We start from the raw sequence: 13257 nt of genomic DNA on the forward strand, positions 1-13257 counted from the left end.
GCTGTCACACACAATCTGTTTCTTCTGATTGATGTCTTCTCGCGATCAAGACTTGGCACAAAACTGTCGCTGCATTCCTTGCCTCTGCTTTTATACAGGCTATGATAGTCCAGATTAAACACGAATGTGAACAGATTTGCTCATCTCTAACCACCGCCCAGTACGACCTGAGGAAACCTCCATGGCCAGTCACATATGAAAACCCTGATAGACAGCTGTCCAGACGATCCCTCCGCTATCCCGAGAGACAGTCGTCAGGTGGTTTGGACGCAGGTGCATGTGCTGCAGTCAGCAATGTAACAGGCAATCCGCCACATGTGCCGCCACATAGAACAACAAGGGAGATCCTTCTGCAGGTGACAAGGTTATTCCGCCTATATACTGCAGGGATCAATGTTGGGTACAAAAAGAAAAATAAAACAGAATCTAAAGCCGCCGTCTTCACTTCATCCCGCGGTGAAGTCAACTCAAATTTCACGAAATCCATGAAAGGAGCAGTAATAATAATCTGCACTAAACATTGCAAGTAGTTGAATACATTATTAGAGGTTTTTGTTTATTATAATAGCGCTAGATCTGATTTGTCTGTGAACAATGGAAAATAAAAAAATAATTAAAAACATACAAAAAACATAAAAATACAAGTTTCCTGTTTTGCCAGCAAAAGAACTCAGAAGAGCTTATATCTCAAAGAAGGTAAGTGTAAATACATGGTGCATTTCAATAGCAAAATTTGTAAAAAAAAAAAAAAGCCAAGTTTATACGAAAGTACTAAGTCACTTTACTATGTCATTAAACAAGGCAAAGATAAACATATAATAAACACCATATATCACGTACAAAAATGTTTAAAAACAGTGGATACTAGCGACCCCTCATTGAACCTTGTAACCCCATAAGTAAAAAAGGTAAAAAAAAGGGGTTAACAGAAAATAAAGGGGCTCTTACCCATATTATGATGTCTGCACGTCACGCTGGAGCCCCGACGCACGTTTCGCTTCCCGCTTCCTCGAGGGCCAATGTGTCTGTGTCAGGTCAGTCGCTTTAAATATCCCGCTCCAGATAATAAAAGCCAATAGAAAACTCCCAGAGCACCCGGCGCCGCGCGTCATCAGCTCATGGAGACAAAACATCCGGCCGTCCAACGTCACATCCGGCATCAGGAGCGCTACGTGTCAGGAACAAATGTTCCGGTGACGTCAGTGGCACGCAGCGCTCCGATAGACGCCGCAGGGGCACATTGGAGGAAATGCTGACATGCGCAGACGCGGCGTACGGGGCATTAAATAATATGTAAAACCAGGTCGTCCCTGCTCTCACAAGATGTCCCGTATGTGCCCACTAGCCCCACTATACAAACCGCCGAAAGGGTGTAATGTGACAAAGTCATTGTTTGTAACTTATTTAAAGGGTTTTTTTTTTCTTCACAAGTTTCCTGTTTTGTCGTTTTCTCCCATTATTTATGTCACAATGTGATTATATCAGTGACGTCATCACCGGGGGGCGGCTGACAACCTCTGACGTATACAGGCCGGTTGTCAGCAGATGATGAGCTGGTGTCTTCCGTTCAGCAGGCAGAGGGTGCGTCCTTCGTTATTCGTCACGGTTTATGTACGGAGGTGATGGCCGCTCCCTGAGCTCTGAACGCTTTCACTTTCCTTGTTCAGTACAAAGTGTCTGAGAAGATGGAAAATCCGCAGATGTCGGTGGATGAAATGTTAAAGTATATCCGTGACTTCAGCCTGGACGGCGGCGTGCACGGTAATCAGGGGTACCAGCGGGTGCTACTTCAGCTGTTTGGCCTGGTAGGATCGGGGAAGTCCTTGCTGATCAACTCCTGTAAGTACGTCCTGGAAGGAGGAGAATACGTCATGCATGCCAGCGATGAGCCCACTGCGGTCAGGAAGACGTACCAGCTCACCCCCAACATCACCATAGCGGACAACAGACCCATGATCGGCCACTACGACAGGGACTTACCCACACTCTACGCTCAGCTCGGTGAGAACATCCTACTACAAGCTCTTTCTCTGCAGCACCTGCCCCTCCACCAAGTCATAGATGGGTGACAACGTCCTGTCCCAAGCTCCTACCCCTCCACCAAGTCATAGATAGGTGACAACGTCCTGTCCCAGACTCCTGCCCCTCCACCAAGTCATAGATGGGTGAGAACGTCCTGTCCCAGCCTCCTGCCCCTCCACCAAGTCATAGATGGGTGAGAACGTCCTGTCCCAGCCTCCTGCCCCTCCACCAAGTCATAGATGGGTGACAGCGTCCTGTCCCAGACTCCTGCCCCTCCACCTAATCATAGATGGGTGAGAACGTCCTGTCCCAGCCTCCTGCCCCTCCACCAAGTCATAGATGGGTGACAAGGTCCTGTCCCAAACGCCTGCCTCTCCATCAAGTCATAGATTGGCGAGAACGTCCTGTCCCAAGCTCCTACCCCTCCACCAAGTCATAGATTGGCGAGAACGTCCTGTCCCAACCGCCTGCCCCTCCACCAAGTCATAGATTGGCGAGAACGTCCTGTCCCAAGCTCCTACCCCTCCACCAAGTCATAGATTGGCGAGAACGTCCTGTCCCAACCGCCTGCCCCTCCACCAAGTCATAGATTGGCGAGAATGTCCTGTCCCAACCGCCTGCCCCTCCACCAAGTCATAGATTGGCGAGAATGTCCTGTCCCAGCCTCCTGCCCCTCCACCAAGTCATAGATGAGTGACATTCCCAGTCTTAGAGTATGTGCCCACAATCTGGAATAGCAGCCTTTTGGCTGAAGCATCCAATCCGCTGTGTTTTACGATAAAAGCATACACAGTGGATTAATTTATAAAGATCCCATACCCACTGTGCTTAATTTTGACGCTGAGTAAACTGACCTGCGGTGCGGGACTACGAGCCACAACATGTCAATTATCTGCAGTGGAGACACGAGAATGTATTAGGTCCATATTATTGTTCAATGAACACATGCGGATTTAACTGCGTGATTGAACGCTGCTTGGACACAGTGAAAATACAATGTGTAAAAGTGCTGCTAATCTGGATCGCGGGCACGTAGCCTCACATGATAATGTGTGCAAACTGTAAAGCGCTACGGAATATGCTAGCACTATATAAAGATTATTATAAAATAAAGATTACACGTCCTGTAGTTCTTCCTTCTATCGATATTACTGTGAGATCTGCGGACTCAGTCGTCCTTTATTCCTTCCTTCTCAGGATCCTTCCTCCCTCTGGATGAGAGAGTGGAAAAACTCTATGAATATGAAGACCTGGTAGAGAAAGTGGAGGAGACGGATTTGGCTCCTAACTCCACGGACCTCATCGTTCCTGTGCTGGTTTACTGGTAAATTCTGATATTATACTGGAAATCTCCGCTCCTGGGGGAGGGGTGGGCACCATCACACTGCTAGAGGGGCTCTCAATGGTCTCTTTCTTTTGGATGCCCACGTGCCAGTCTTCACTGTGGTTCTTGCATCCTGTTCAGTAATTACGTCTCCTGTAACTCACAGGGTTTGTATAGAAAAATGTAATGAAAATTTTCCAGGAAGAAAACTCATCATAGAAACGCCGCACAAGTTCAGTGTGACCTTAATGCTGCACGGACAGGTCCGAGTTTAGGCAGCCAAGCAGGTTATTGGGGACAAGACCCAATTCCCCACAGTAAGATTTATTATTTCACTTTATACTGTTATAATTTACAGCGGAACAGTATGGATCGAGGGGGATAAAACCGAGATGAGTTCCATCCTGCGAGGCTGTAGAACAATGACCGGTGAGTAACCGCAGCACACCAAACACAGAGAAGCAGAGAAAACAATAAAGTGTTGATTACAACACATAGGATCATATAATCATGTGACAGGCAAGAGGCGATACTACAACAGCGCCTCCTGCTGGGGTACAACCACGGAGAACCGCCTGTGCTCATTTCCCTACACCGGCACTCCCTTGCACAGGTTGTGTACATAGAATTCATAGAGCCCCATCACAACAGTCCATTTTACCACCTCCCCGCAACTAAAAAAAATTCTATGCCGCAGGTAGGGTGAGGAAACACAGTGACCTCACAGAACAGGACACATCTCCACATTTTTAGACAGAGAAAAGAACATGTATTAAAGAACGCACAGTTCTAACCCACCGATACCCCTTTCTTAGCTCTGCCAAACAGTTTTCCAAAACGCTCATCACACAATAGGATACCCCAAAGGGAATGCGCCCCCACATGCAATATGTTCCCCCATAGTACATTCCCCCACACACAGTATGATGTCCCCATAGTACATTCCCCCACACACAGTATGATGTCCCCACAGTACATTCCCCCCACACAGTATGGTGTCCCCATAGTACATTCCCCCACACACAGTATGATGTCCCCACAGTACATTCCCCCCCACACAGTATGATGTCCCCACAGTACATTCCCCCACACACAGTATGGTGTCCCCATAGTACATTCCCCCACACACAGTATGATGTCCCCACAGTACATTCCCCCCCACACACAGTATGATGTCCCCACAGTACATTCCCCCACACACAGTATGATGTCCCCACAGTACATTCCCCCACACACAGTATGATGTCCCCACAGTACATTCCCCCCACACACAGTATGATGTCCCCACAGTACATTCCCCCCACACACAGTGTGATGTCCCCATAGTACATTCCCCCCACACACAGTGTGATGTCCCCATAGTACATTCCCCCCACACACAGTGTGATGTCCCCATAGTACATTCCCCCACACACAGTATGATGTCCTCACAGTACATTCCCCCACACACAGTATGGTGTCCCCATAGTACATTCCCCCACACACAGTATGATGTCCCCACAGTACATTCCCCCACACACAGTATGATGTCCCCACAGTACATTCCTCCACACACAGTATGATGTCCCCACAGTACATTCCCCCCACACACAGTATGATGTCCCCACAGTACATCCCCCCCACACACAATGTGATGTCCCCATAGTACATTCCCCCACACACAGTATGATGTCCCCATAGTACATTCCCCCACACACAGTATGATGTCCTCACAGTACATTCCCCCACACACAGTATGGTGTCCCCATAGTACATTCCCCCCACACACAGTATGATGTCCCCACAGTACATTCCCCCACACACAGTATGATGTCCCCACAGTACATTCCCCCACACACAGTATGATGTCCCCACAGTACATTCCTCCACACACAGTTTGATGTCCCCACAGTACATTCCCCCACACACAGTATGATGTCCCCATAGTACATTCCCCCACACACAGTATGATGTCCCCATAGTACATTCCCCCACACAGAGTATGATGTCCCCACAGTACATTCCCCCCACACAGTATTGTGTCCCCATAGTACATTCCCCCACACACAGTATGATGTCCCCACAGTACATTCCCCACACACAGTATGATGTCCCCACAGTACATTCCCCCACACACAGTATGATGTCTCCACAGTAGATTCTTCCCACACACAGTATGATGTCCCCACAGTATATTCTCACAGCCTTCCGCACAGTTTGATGCTCCCAGTCCCCAATACAATATGATGGACCTACAGCCTCGACACACAATATGATTACCACCACACATATGATGATGCCCCACAGGTCGAACACAAAATGGTAGTCCCTACAGTCCCATCCACAAGTAGCGTCTGGAAAAAAAAAAAGGACTACTTACCTCGCCTCCAAAATTTCCCAAGTTTTGCATTTCCGTGAGGTCACTGCACACGTCAAATTGCGGCATGCGGACGCCTCCGCATACAACGCACATTCCTGCGTACCCAATGTTAAAGATAGTTACGCAGGGAAACGCTTGGACGCATGCGGCGTTAGGCGGCGCTTCAGGGAGGAAGAAAGGAGCAAGTAGGCGCCATCCGCAGCCCTCCTGAACGTTAGTGTGAACCTAGCCTTAGTCACTTTTTTACGTGCACTCGGGTTTAGACACGAATTCGGGCCGTCAAAAAATAAAAAAATAGACACGTGAAGATTTACAGTTTTCATTCATGTCAATGACAAAGGAGTCTTACAGTGAATGTACCGTATTTTCTGGATTATAAGACGCACCGGACAATTAGACGCACCCCAATTTTGGGGTGCAAAATTGCAGTCAAAAAGATTCTTATAAGATGGGGGTCCGTCTTATTGTCCGAATTTAAAGTATGTTACCTGAGGGCCAGCTGTGGTAGCGCAGGGTCACAGGAGGCATGGTCCCTTCCTCAGGATGCCTGCGGCAGCAGAAGTGGGACAATGCTGCGGGTCCGGTGTCAGTGGTGAGACAGAGCATGGCCCCTTCCTCAGGACTCCGGCAGCAGAAATGTGGTGACACCGCGGTCCGGTGTCCACGGCGAGCAGAGCTGATTGCATCACCAGTTTCTCGGCGGCCATCTTCCTGATGCCGCGCGTGCGCAGATTGAGATCTCGGTGGCTGTCGGCTTCAGGAGGATAGCCGCAGGGAAACCGGTGATGCACTTGGCTCTGCTCGCCGTGGACACCGGCCCGCGGCGTCGCCACATTTCTGCTGCCGACATCCTGAGGAAGGGACCAACCTCAGGTGCACTCTGCACCGCTGACACCGAGCCTCAGCATTGCCACACCTCTGCCACCGCTACACCACTGCCACAACCCCCCCGGTAAGCCTGTGTTCGGATTATAAGACGCACCCCCAATTTTCCTCAAAAATTTTTTTTGCCAAAAAGCGCGTCTTATAGTCCGGTATTTTTCAAGTCAGGGTTTTTTTTAAGGCTATGTGCACACGGTGCGTATTCTGCTTTGGAATTTTCTGCGCAGAATTTACTAAATCCACAGGTCAAATGACCTGCATTCTTCCTGCGGATTTAGTGCATTTTTTGTGCGGTTTTCCACCTGCGGAATTCTAGAATGGAGCAAGTGGAAAACTGCAGCAAAACCGCACAAAAGTAGTAAATGGGCGATTTTAAAAAAACAAACCTGACAATGTTCCCCGCAGCCTCCGCTCTGTATCTGATGGCCGGGCACCGATGACGTCAGCGGGTGACGCCGGGTCACTTCTTGTCTTCTCGCAGGTCTCTTCCCCATAATCATCATTACTCGCAAGAACAATCCGTCTGCAGAGGAGACAGGAAGACAATTCCGACTGGCAGGAGCGGAGCAGGTAGTGCTGGTAGAAAACTACACCAAGGAAGACCACCTGCGGACCCTCGGCAAGGACACCGCCATCCTGACCTTCCTACGCAGCGCTCTGGAGGACGTCACCTTTCGGATGTCAGAGCGGCGCGACGTTATAAGAGAAAGAGCCGAGCGCAAAAAGTTCCTGATCAAGTACATGCACCACGTGGTGCTGGAGAGGGAGATCCAAAAACTGAGAGCGACCCACAGGAGCAGCAGGTAACGGCAATCAGCGCCACGTCCACCACAACCGGGGCAGGATCGGAACAGTCGTGGAGGCATCGGCTCATCTTCTTACAACGGATAAACCAGCGAAGAGCTTGTCACAACCACCAGCTCCGCAAAATAACCATTAAAGGTTCTGAAGAATGAAGGTCATGAGAACGGTTACCGTTTACTGCTCGTTGCCTAAGTTACCGGCCACCACTGCCGTCTTATCAGCGGAGGCCGGTCTCCTGGGCAATAAGCCTTTTTAGTTTTTTAATAACATTTTCTTTTGCTCGACTTTTCATTTCTCAGACAGTTCCTGTGGGGCAGAGTATAGATGAGTGAATCTTTTAAAATTCAAGAATTTCCAAGAAAACTAGATTGCAGGGATCCCAGAGTGCTGCGAATCCTCCGTATGCTCCGAAAGAGCATTTATAACAATTCTCTATTCCTCATATACTGATTTTCTTCTCCACCTGTGCAGTTTCTTCAGTGTTTTATGGCTTTATCTTTCCTATGGTAGGACGTCCTCTCACTATCCAGATTCACCCTAGAATAGCTGCTGCATTTCCTGCTTCTGCTTTTACAACATGTATGGGGTGAACTAGATGGACTTAGGTCTTCCTTCCACCTTAATAACTATGTTACTATGTGAAGGGAATCACAAATTGTTCAAATTCATCAGGTTCAGTGAATTCTTAAAAATGTAATATGAATTTGCATCAAATCGAGTCTCTCTTCTCGAGCGCTGAGGTTTAAGTTTGACTTTATTTATTGAGGAGGAAGGAAAAATTGTCATCCTTAACGCGCTCAAACAGCCGACTGCGCAGCACCGATGTTATCGAAACGCAGCAACGTCTGAGGAACGAATCTGCCCTATGGGGGAGGCCGGACATTGCCCCGAGACGTCGGAGATTAGGACGGTTTCACCTTGCTCCTCCTTATGTGAGGCTCATATACATGACAGCGCCTCACTGTCCTCCTGAGATATAGATCTACTATGCATTGCTTATATAGCACCATCATAGTCCACAGCGCTGTACAGGCATCAGCACTGTCCCCATCGGGACTCACCATCTACACTCCCTATCAGTATGTCTGGAGTGTGGGAGGAAACCGGAGAACCTGGAGGAAACCCACGGGGAGAACATACAAACTCCTTACAGTTGTTTCCTTGGTGGGATTTGAAACCAGGGCTGCAAAGCAACAGTGCTAACCAGTGAGCCATTGGGATGCCCTATATAGTACAGTGCTAACCACTGAGCCATTGGGATGCCCTATATATAGTACAGTGCTAACCACTGAGCCATTGGGATGCCCTATATAGTACAGTGCTAACCACTGAGCCATTGGGATGCCCTATATATAGTACAGTGCTAACCACTGAGCCATTGGGATGCCCTATATAGTACAGTGCTAACCACTGAGCCATTGGGATGCCCTATATATAGTACAGTGCTAACCACTGAGCCATTGGGATGCCCTATATATATAGTACAGTGCTAACCACTGAGCCATTGGGATGCCCTATATATAGTACAGTGCTAACCACTGAGCCATTGGGATGCCCTATATATAGTACAGTGCTAACCACTCAGCCATTGGGATGCCCTATATATAGTACAGTGCTAACCACTGAGCCATTGGGATGCCCTATATATAGTACAGTGCTAACCACTGAGCCATTGGGATGCCCTATATATATAGTACAGTGCTAACCAGTGAGCCATTGGGATGCCCTATATATATAGTACAGTGCTAACCACTCAGCCATTGGGATGCCCTATATATATAGTACAGTGCTAACCACTCAGCCATTGGGATGCCCTATATATAGTACAGTGCTAACCACTGAGCCATTGGGATGCCCTATATATAGTACAGTGCTAACCAGTGAGCCATTGGGATGCCCTATATATAGTACAGTGCTAACCACTCAGCCATTGGGATGCCCTATATATAGTACAGTGCTAACCACTGAGCCATTGGGATGCCCTATATATAGTACAGTGCTAACCACTGAGCCATTGGGATGCCCTATATATAGTACAGTGCTAACCACTCAGCCATTGGGATGCCCTATATATAGTACAGTGCTAACCACTGAACCATTGGGATGCCCTATATATATAGTACAGTGCTAACCACTGAGCCATTGGGATGCCCTATATATAGTACAGTGCTAACCACTCAGCCATTGGGATGCCCTATATATAGTACAGTGCTAACCAGTGAGCCATTGGGATGCCCTGTATATAGTACAGTGCTAACCAGTGAGCCATTGGGATGCCCTATATATATAGTACAGTGCTAACCACTGAGCCATTGGGATGCCCTATATATATATAGTACAGTGCTAACCACTGAGCCATTGGGATGCCCTATATATAGTACAGTGCTAACCAGAGCCATTGGGATGCCCTATATATAGTACAGTGCTAACCACTGAGCCATTGGGATGCCCTATATATAGTACAGTGCTAACCACTAAGCCATTGGGATGCCCTGTATATAGTACAGTGCTAACCACTAAGCCATTGGGATGCCCTATATATAGTACAGTGCTAACCACTGAGCCATTGGGATGCCCTATATATAGTACAGTGCTAACCACTAAGCCATTGGGATGCCCTATATATAGTACAATGCTAACCACTAAGCCATTGGAATGCCCTATATATAGTACAGTGCTAACCACTAAGCCATTGGGATGCCCTATATATAGTACAGTGCTAACCACTGAGCCATTGGGATGCCCTATATATAGTACAGTGCTAACCACTGAGCCATTGGGATGCCCTATATATAGTACAGTGCTAACCACTGAGCCATTGGGATGCCCTATATATAGTACAGTGCTAACCACTGAGCCATTGGGATGCCCTATATATAGTACAGTGCTAACCACTGAGCCATTGGGATGCCCTATATATAGTACAGTGCTAACCACTAAGCCATTGGAATGCCCTATATATAGTACAGTGCTAACCACTAAGCCATTGGGATGCCCTATATATAGTACAGTGCTAACCACTGAGCCATTGGGATGCCCTATATATAGTACAGTGCTAACCACTGGGCCATTGGGATGCCCTATATATAGTACAGTGCTAACCACTGAGCCATTGGGATGCCCTATATATAGTACAGTTCTAACCAGTGAGCCATTGGGATGCCCTGTATATAGTACAGTGCTAACCACTGAGCCATTGGGATGCCCTATATAGTACAGTGCTAACCACTGAGCCATTGGGATGCCCTATATATAGTACAGTGCTAACCACTGAGCCATTGGGATGCCCTATATATAGTACAGTGCTAACCAGTGAGCCATTGGGATGCCCTGTATATAGTACAGTGCTAACCACTGAGCCATTGGGATGCCCTATATAGTACAGTGCTAACCACTGAGCCATTGGGATGCCCTATATATAGTAGTGCTAACCACTGAGCCATTGGGATGCCCTATATACTACAGTGCTAACCACTGAGCCATTGGGATGCCCTATATATAGTACAGTGCTAACCACTCAGCCATTGGGATGCCCTATATATAGTACAGTGCTAACCACTGAGCCATTGGGATGCCCTATATATAGTACAGTGCTAACCACTGAGCCATTGGGATGCCCTATATATAGTACAGTGCTAACCACTGAGCCATTGGGATGCCCTATATATAGTACAGTGCTAACCACTAAGCCATTGGAATGCCCTATATATAGTACAGTGCTAACCACTAAGCCATTGGGATGCCCTATATATAGTACAGTGCTAACCACTGAGCCATTGGGATGCCCTATATATAGTACAGTGCTAACCACTGGGCCATTGGGATGCCCTATATATAGTACAGTGCTAACCACTGAGCCATTGGGATGCCCTATATATAGTACAGTTCTAACCAGTGAGCCATTGGGATGCCCTGTATATAGTACAGTGCTAACCACTGAGCCATTGGGATGCCCTATATAGTACAGTGCTAACCACTGAGCCATTGGGATGCCCTATATATAGTACAGTGCTAACCACTGAGCCATTGGGATGCCCTATATATAGTACAGTGCTAACCAGTGAGCCATTGGGATGCCCTGTATATAGTACAGTGCTAACCACTGAGCCATTGGGATGCCCTATATAGTACAGTGCTAACCACTGAGCCATTGGGATGCCCTATATATAGTAGTGCTAACCACTGAGCCATTGGGATGCCCTATATACTACAGTGCTAACCACTCAGCCATTGGGATGCCCTATATATAGTACAGTGCTAACCACTCAGCCATTGGGATGCCCTATATATAGTACAGTGCTAACCACTCAGCCATTGGGATGCCCTATATATAGTACAGTGCTAACCACTCAGCCACCAGGATGCCCTATATATAGTACAGTGCTAACCACTGAGCCATTGGGATGCCCTATATAGTACAGTGCTAACCACTGAGCCATTGGGATGCCCTATATATAGTACAGTGCTAACCACTGAGCCACCAGGATGCCCTATATATAGTACAGTGCTAACCACTGAGCCACCAGGATGCCCTACAGAGACACTGGAGATGATTATTCGCAGACGTCCTCAGAAAGCTCCGACTCCTGCAGACCACCAGGAGCTCTGTGAGATCGAAGTGTCTACGGATGAAACCCTTTCATATAACTTTGTGGAGAAGACAAGATCCTGATAAATGGATCCAAGGTGAAACAAATGGTGATTCCATGAGGACAGGAGGCGCGAGGCTCCGGTCTGTGTTCAGCCTTCATGACTGGAGATGAACAAGTCCTGAAGTCAGGCCAGAAGACACTTCCAAAGAATCTCAGACAACCGAAGCGCCATACCAGATCCTCTACACCAGATCCTCTCCTTCCTTCAAAAGCCGGTCTGAAGCTTCTCTAGACAATATGGAGCCGTGAGTCTACTCCAACGCGGGCCACATCTCAGCCAGAGGCGACATCAACAAGGGGAGATCCACACTGCATCACTCCACGTCACCCACTACTCGGGAGATTTTAGGTGTAGCCTCAAACGTCTCATCTCTACCGCCACCGTCTCATCCCCACCGCCACTGTCTCATCCCCACCGCCACTGTCTCATCCCCACCGCCACAGACCCATCTCTACCGCCACAGACCCATCCCTACCGCCACCGTCTCATCTCTACAGCCACAGACCCATCTCTACCGCCACAGACCCATCTCTACCGCCACGGTCTCATCCCTACCGCCACAGACCCATCCCTACCGCCACAGACCCATCACTACCGCCACCGTCTCATCTCTACCGCCACAGACCCATCTCTACCGCCACAGACCCATCTCTACCGCCACGGTCTCATCCCTACCGCCACAGACCCATCACTACCGCCACCGTCTCATCTCTACCGCCACAGACCCATCCCTACCGCCACAGACCCATCTCAACCGCCACAGACCCATCCCTACCGCCACCGACCCATCACTACCGCCACAGACCCATCTCTACCGCCACGGTCTCATCCCTACCGCCACAGACCCATCCCTACCGCCACAGACCCATCACTACCGCCACAGACCCATCTCTACCGCCACAGACCCATCTCTACCGCCACGGTCTCATCCCTACCGCCACCGACCCATCCCTACCGCCACAGACCCATCACTACCGCCACCGTCTCATCTCTACCGCCACAGACCCATCCCTACCGCCACAGACCCATCTCTACCGCCACAGACCCATCTCAACCGCCACAGACCCATCCCTACCGCCACGGTCTCATCTCCACCGCCACGGTCTCATCTCCACCGCCCCAGTGTCTTCGCTAGCGCCATGGTCTCATCTCCACCACCACAGTCTCTTCGCTAGCACCATGGTCTCATCTCCACCGCCACGGTCTCATCTCC

The 13257-nt window shown here is 48.7% G+C and overlaps 1 protein-coding gene across 1 annotated transcript; it reads left to right on the forward strand.

The window, feature by feature from the left end:
- The first annotated feature begins 1464 nt into the window (after positions 1-1464).
- LOC141073453 (uncharacterized) lies at positions 1465-8105 on the forward strand. Its single transcript, XM_073560682.1, has 5 exons — positions 1465-1581; positions 1668-2001; positions 3220-3346; positions 3705-3775; positions 7069-8105. Exons 1-5 carry the CDS (start codon positions 1546-1548, stop codon positions 7392-7394), a joined length of 894 nt encoding a protein of 297 aa, XP_073416783.1. The 5' UTR covers positions 1465-1545; the 3' UTR covers positions 7395-8105.
- The last annotated feature ends 5152 nt before the right edge of the window (positions 8106-13257 follow it).

Source organism: Dendrobates tinctorius, unplaced genomic scaffold (genome assembly GCF_039654945.1).
Source record: "Dendrobates tinctorius isolate UK_male_01 unplaced genomic scaffold, ASM3965494v1 ptg000301l, whole genome shotgun sequence".
Lineage (NCBI taxonomy): Eukaryota > Metazoa > Chordata > Amphibia > Anura > Dendrobatidae > Dendrobates > Dendrobates tinctorius.

Coding starts and splice junctions, on each gene's coding strand:
- LOC141073453 (XM_073560682.1), top strand. CDS start 1,546: ATGATGAGCTGGTGTCTTCCGTTCAGCAGGCAGAGG. Junction 1,582..1,667: donor TTCCGTTCAGCAGGCAGAGG/GTGCGTCCTTCG, acceptor TTCCTTGTTCAG/TACAAAGTGTCTGAGAAGAT. Junction 2,002..3,219: donor CACACTCTACGCTCAGCTCG/GTGAGAACATCC, acceptor CTTCCTTCTCAG/GATCCTTCCTCCCTCTGGAT.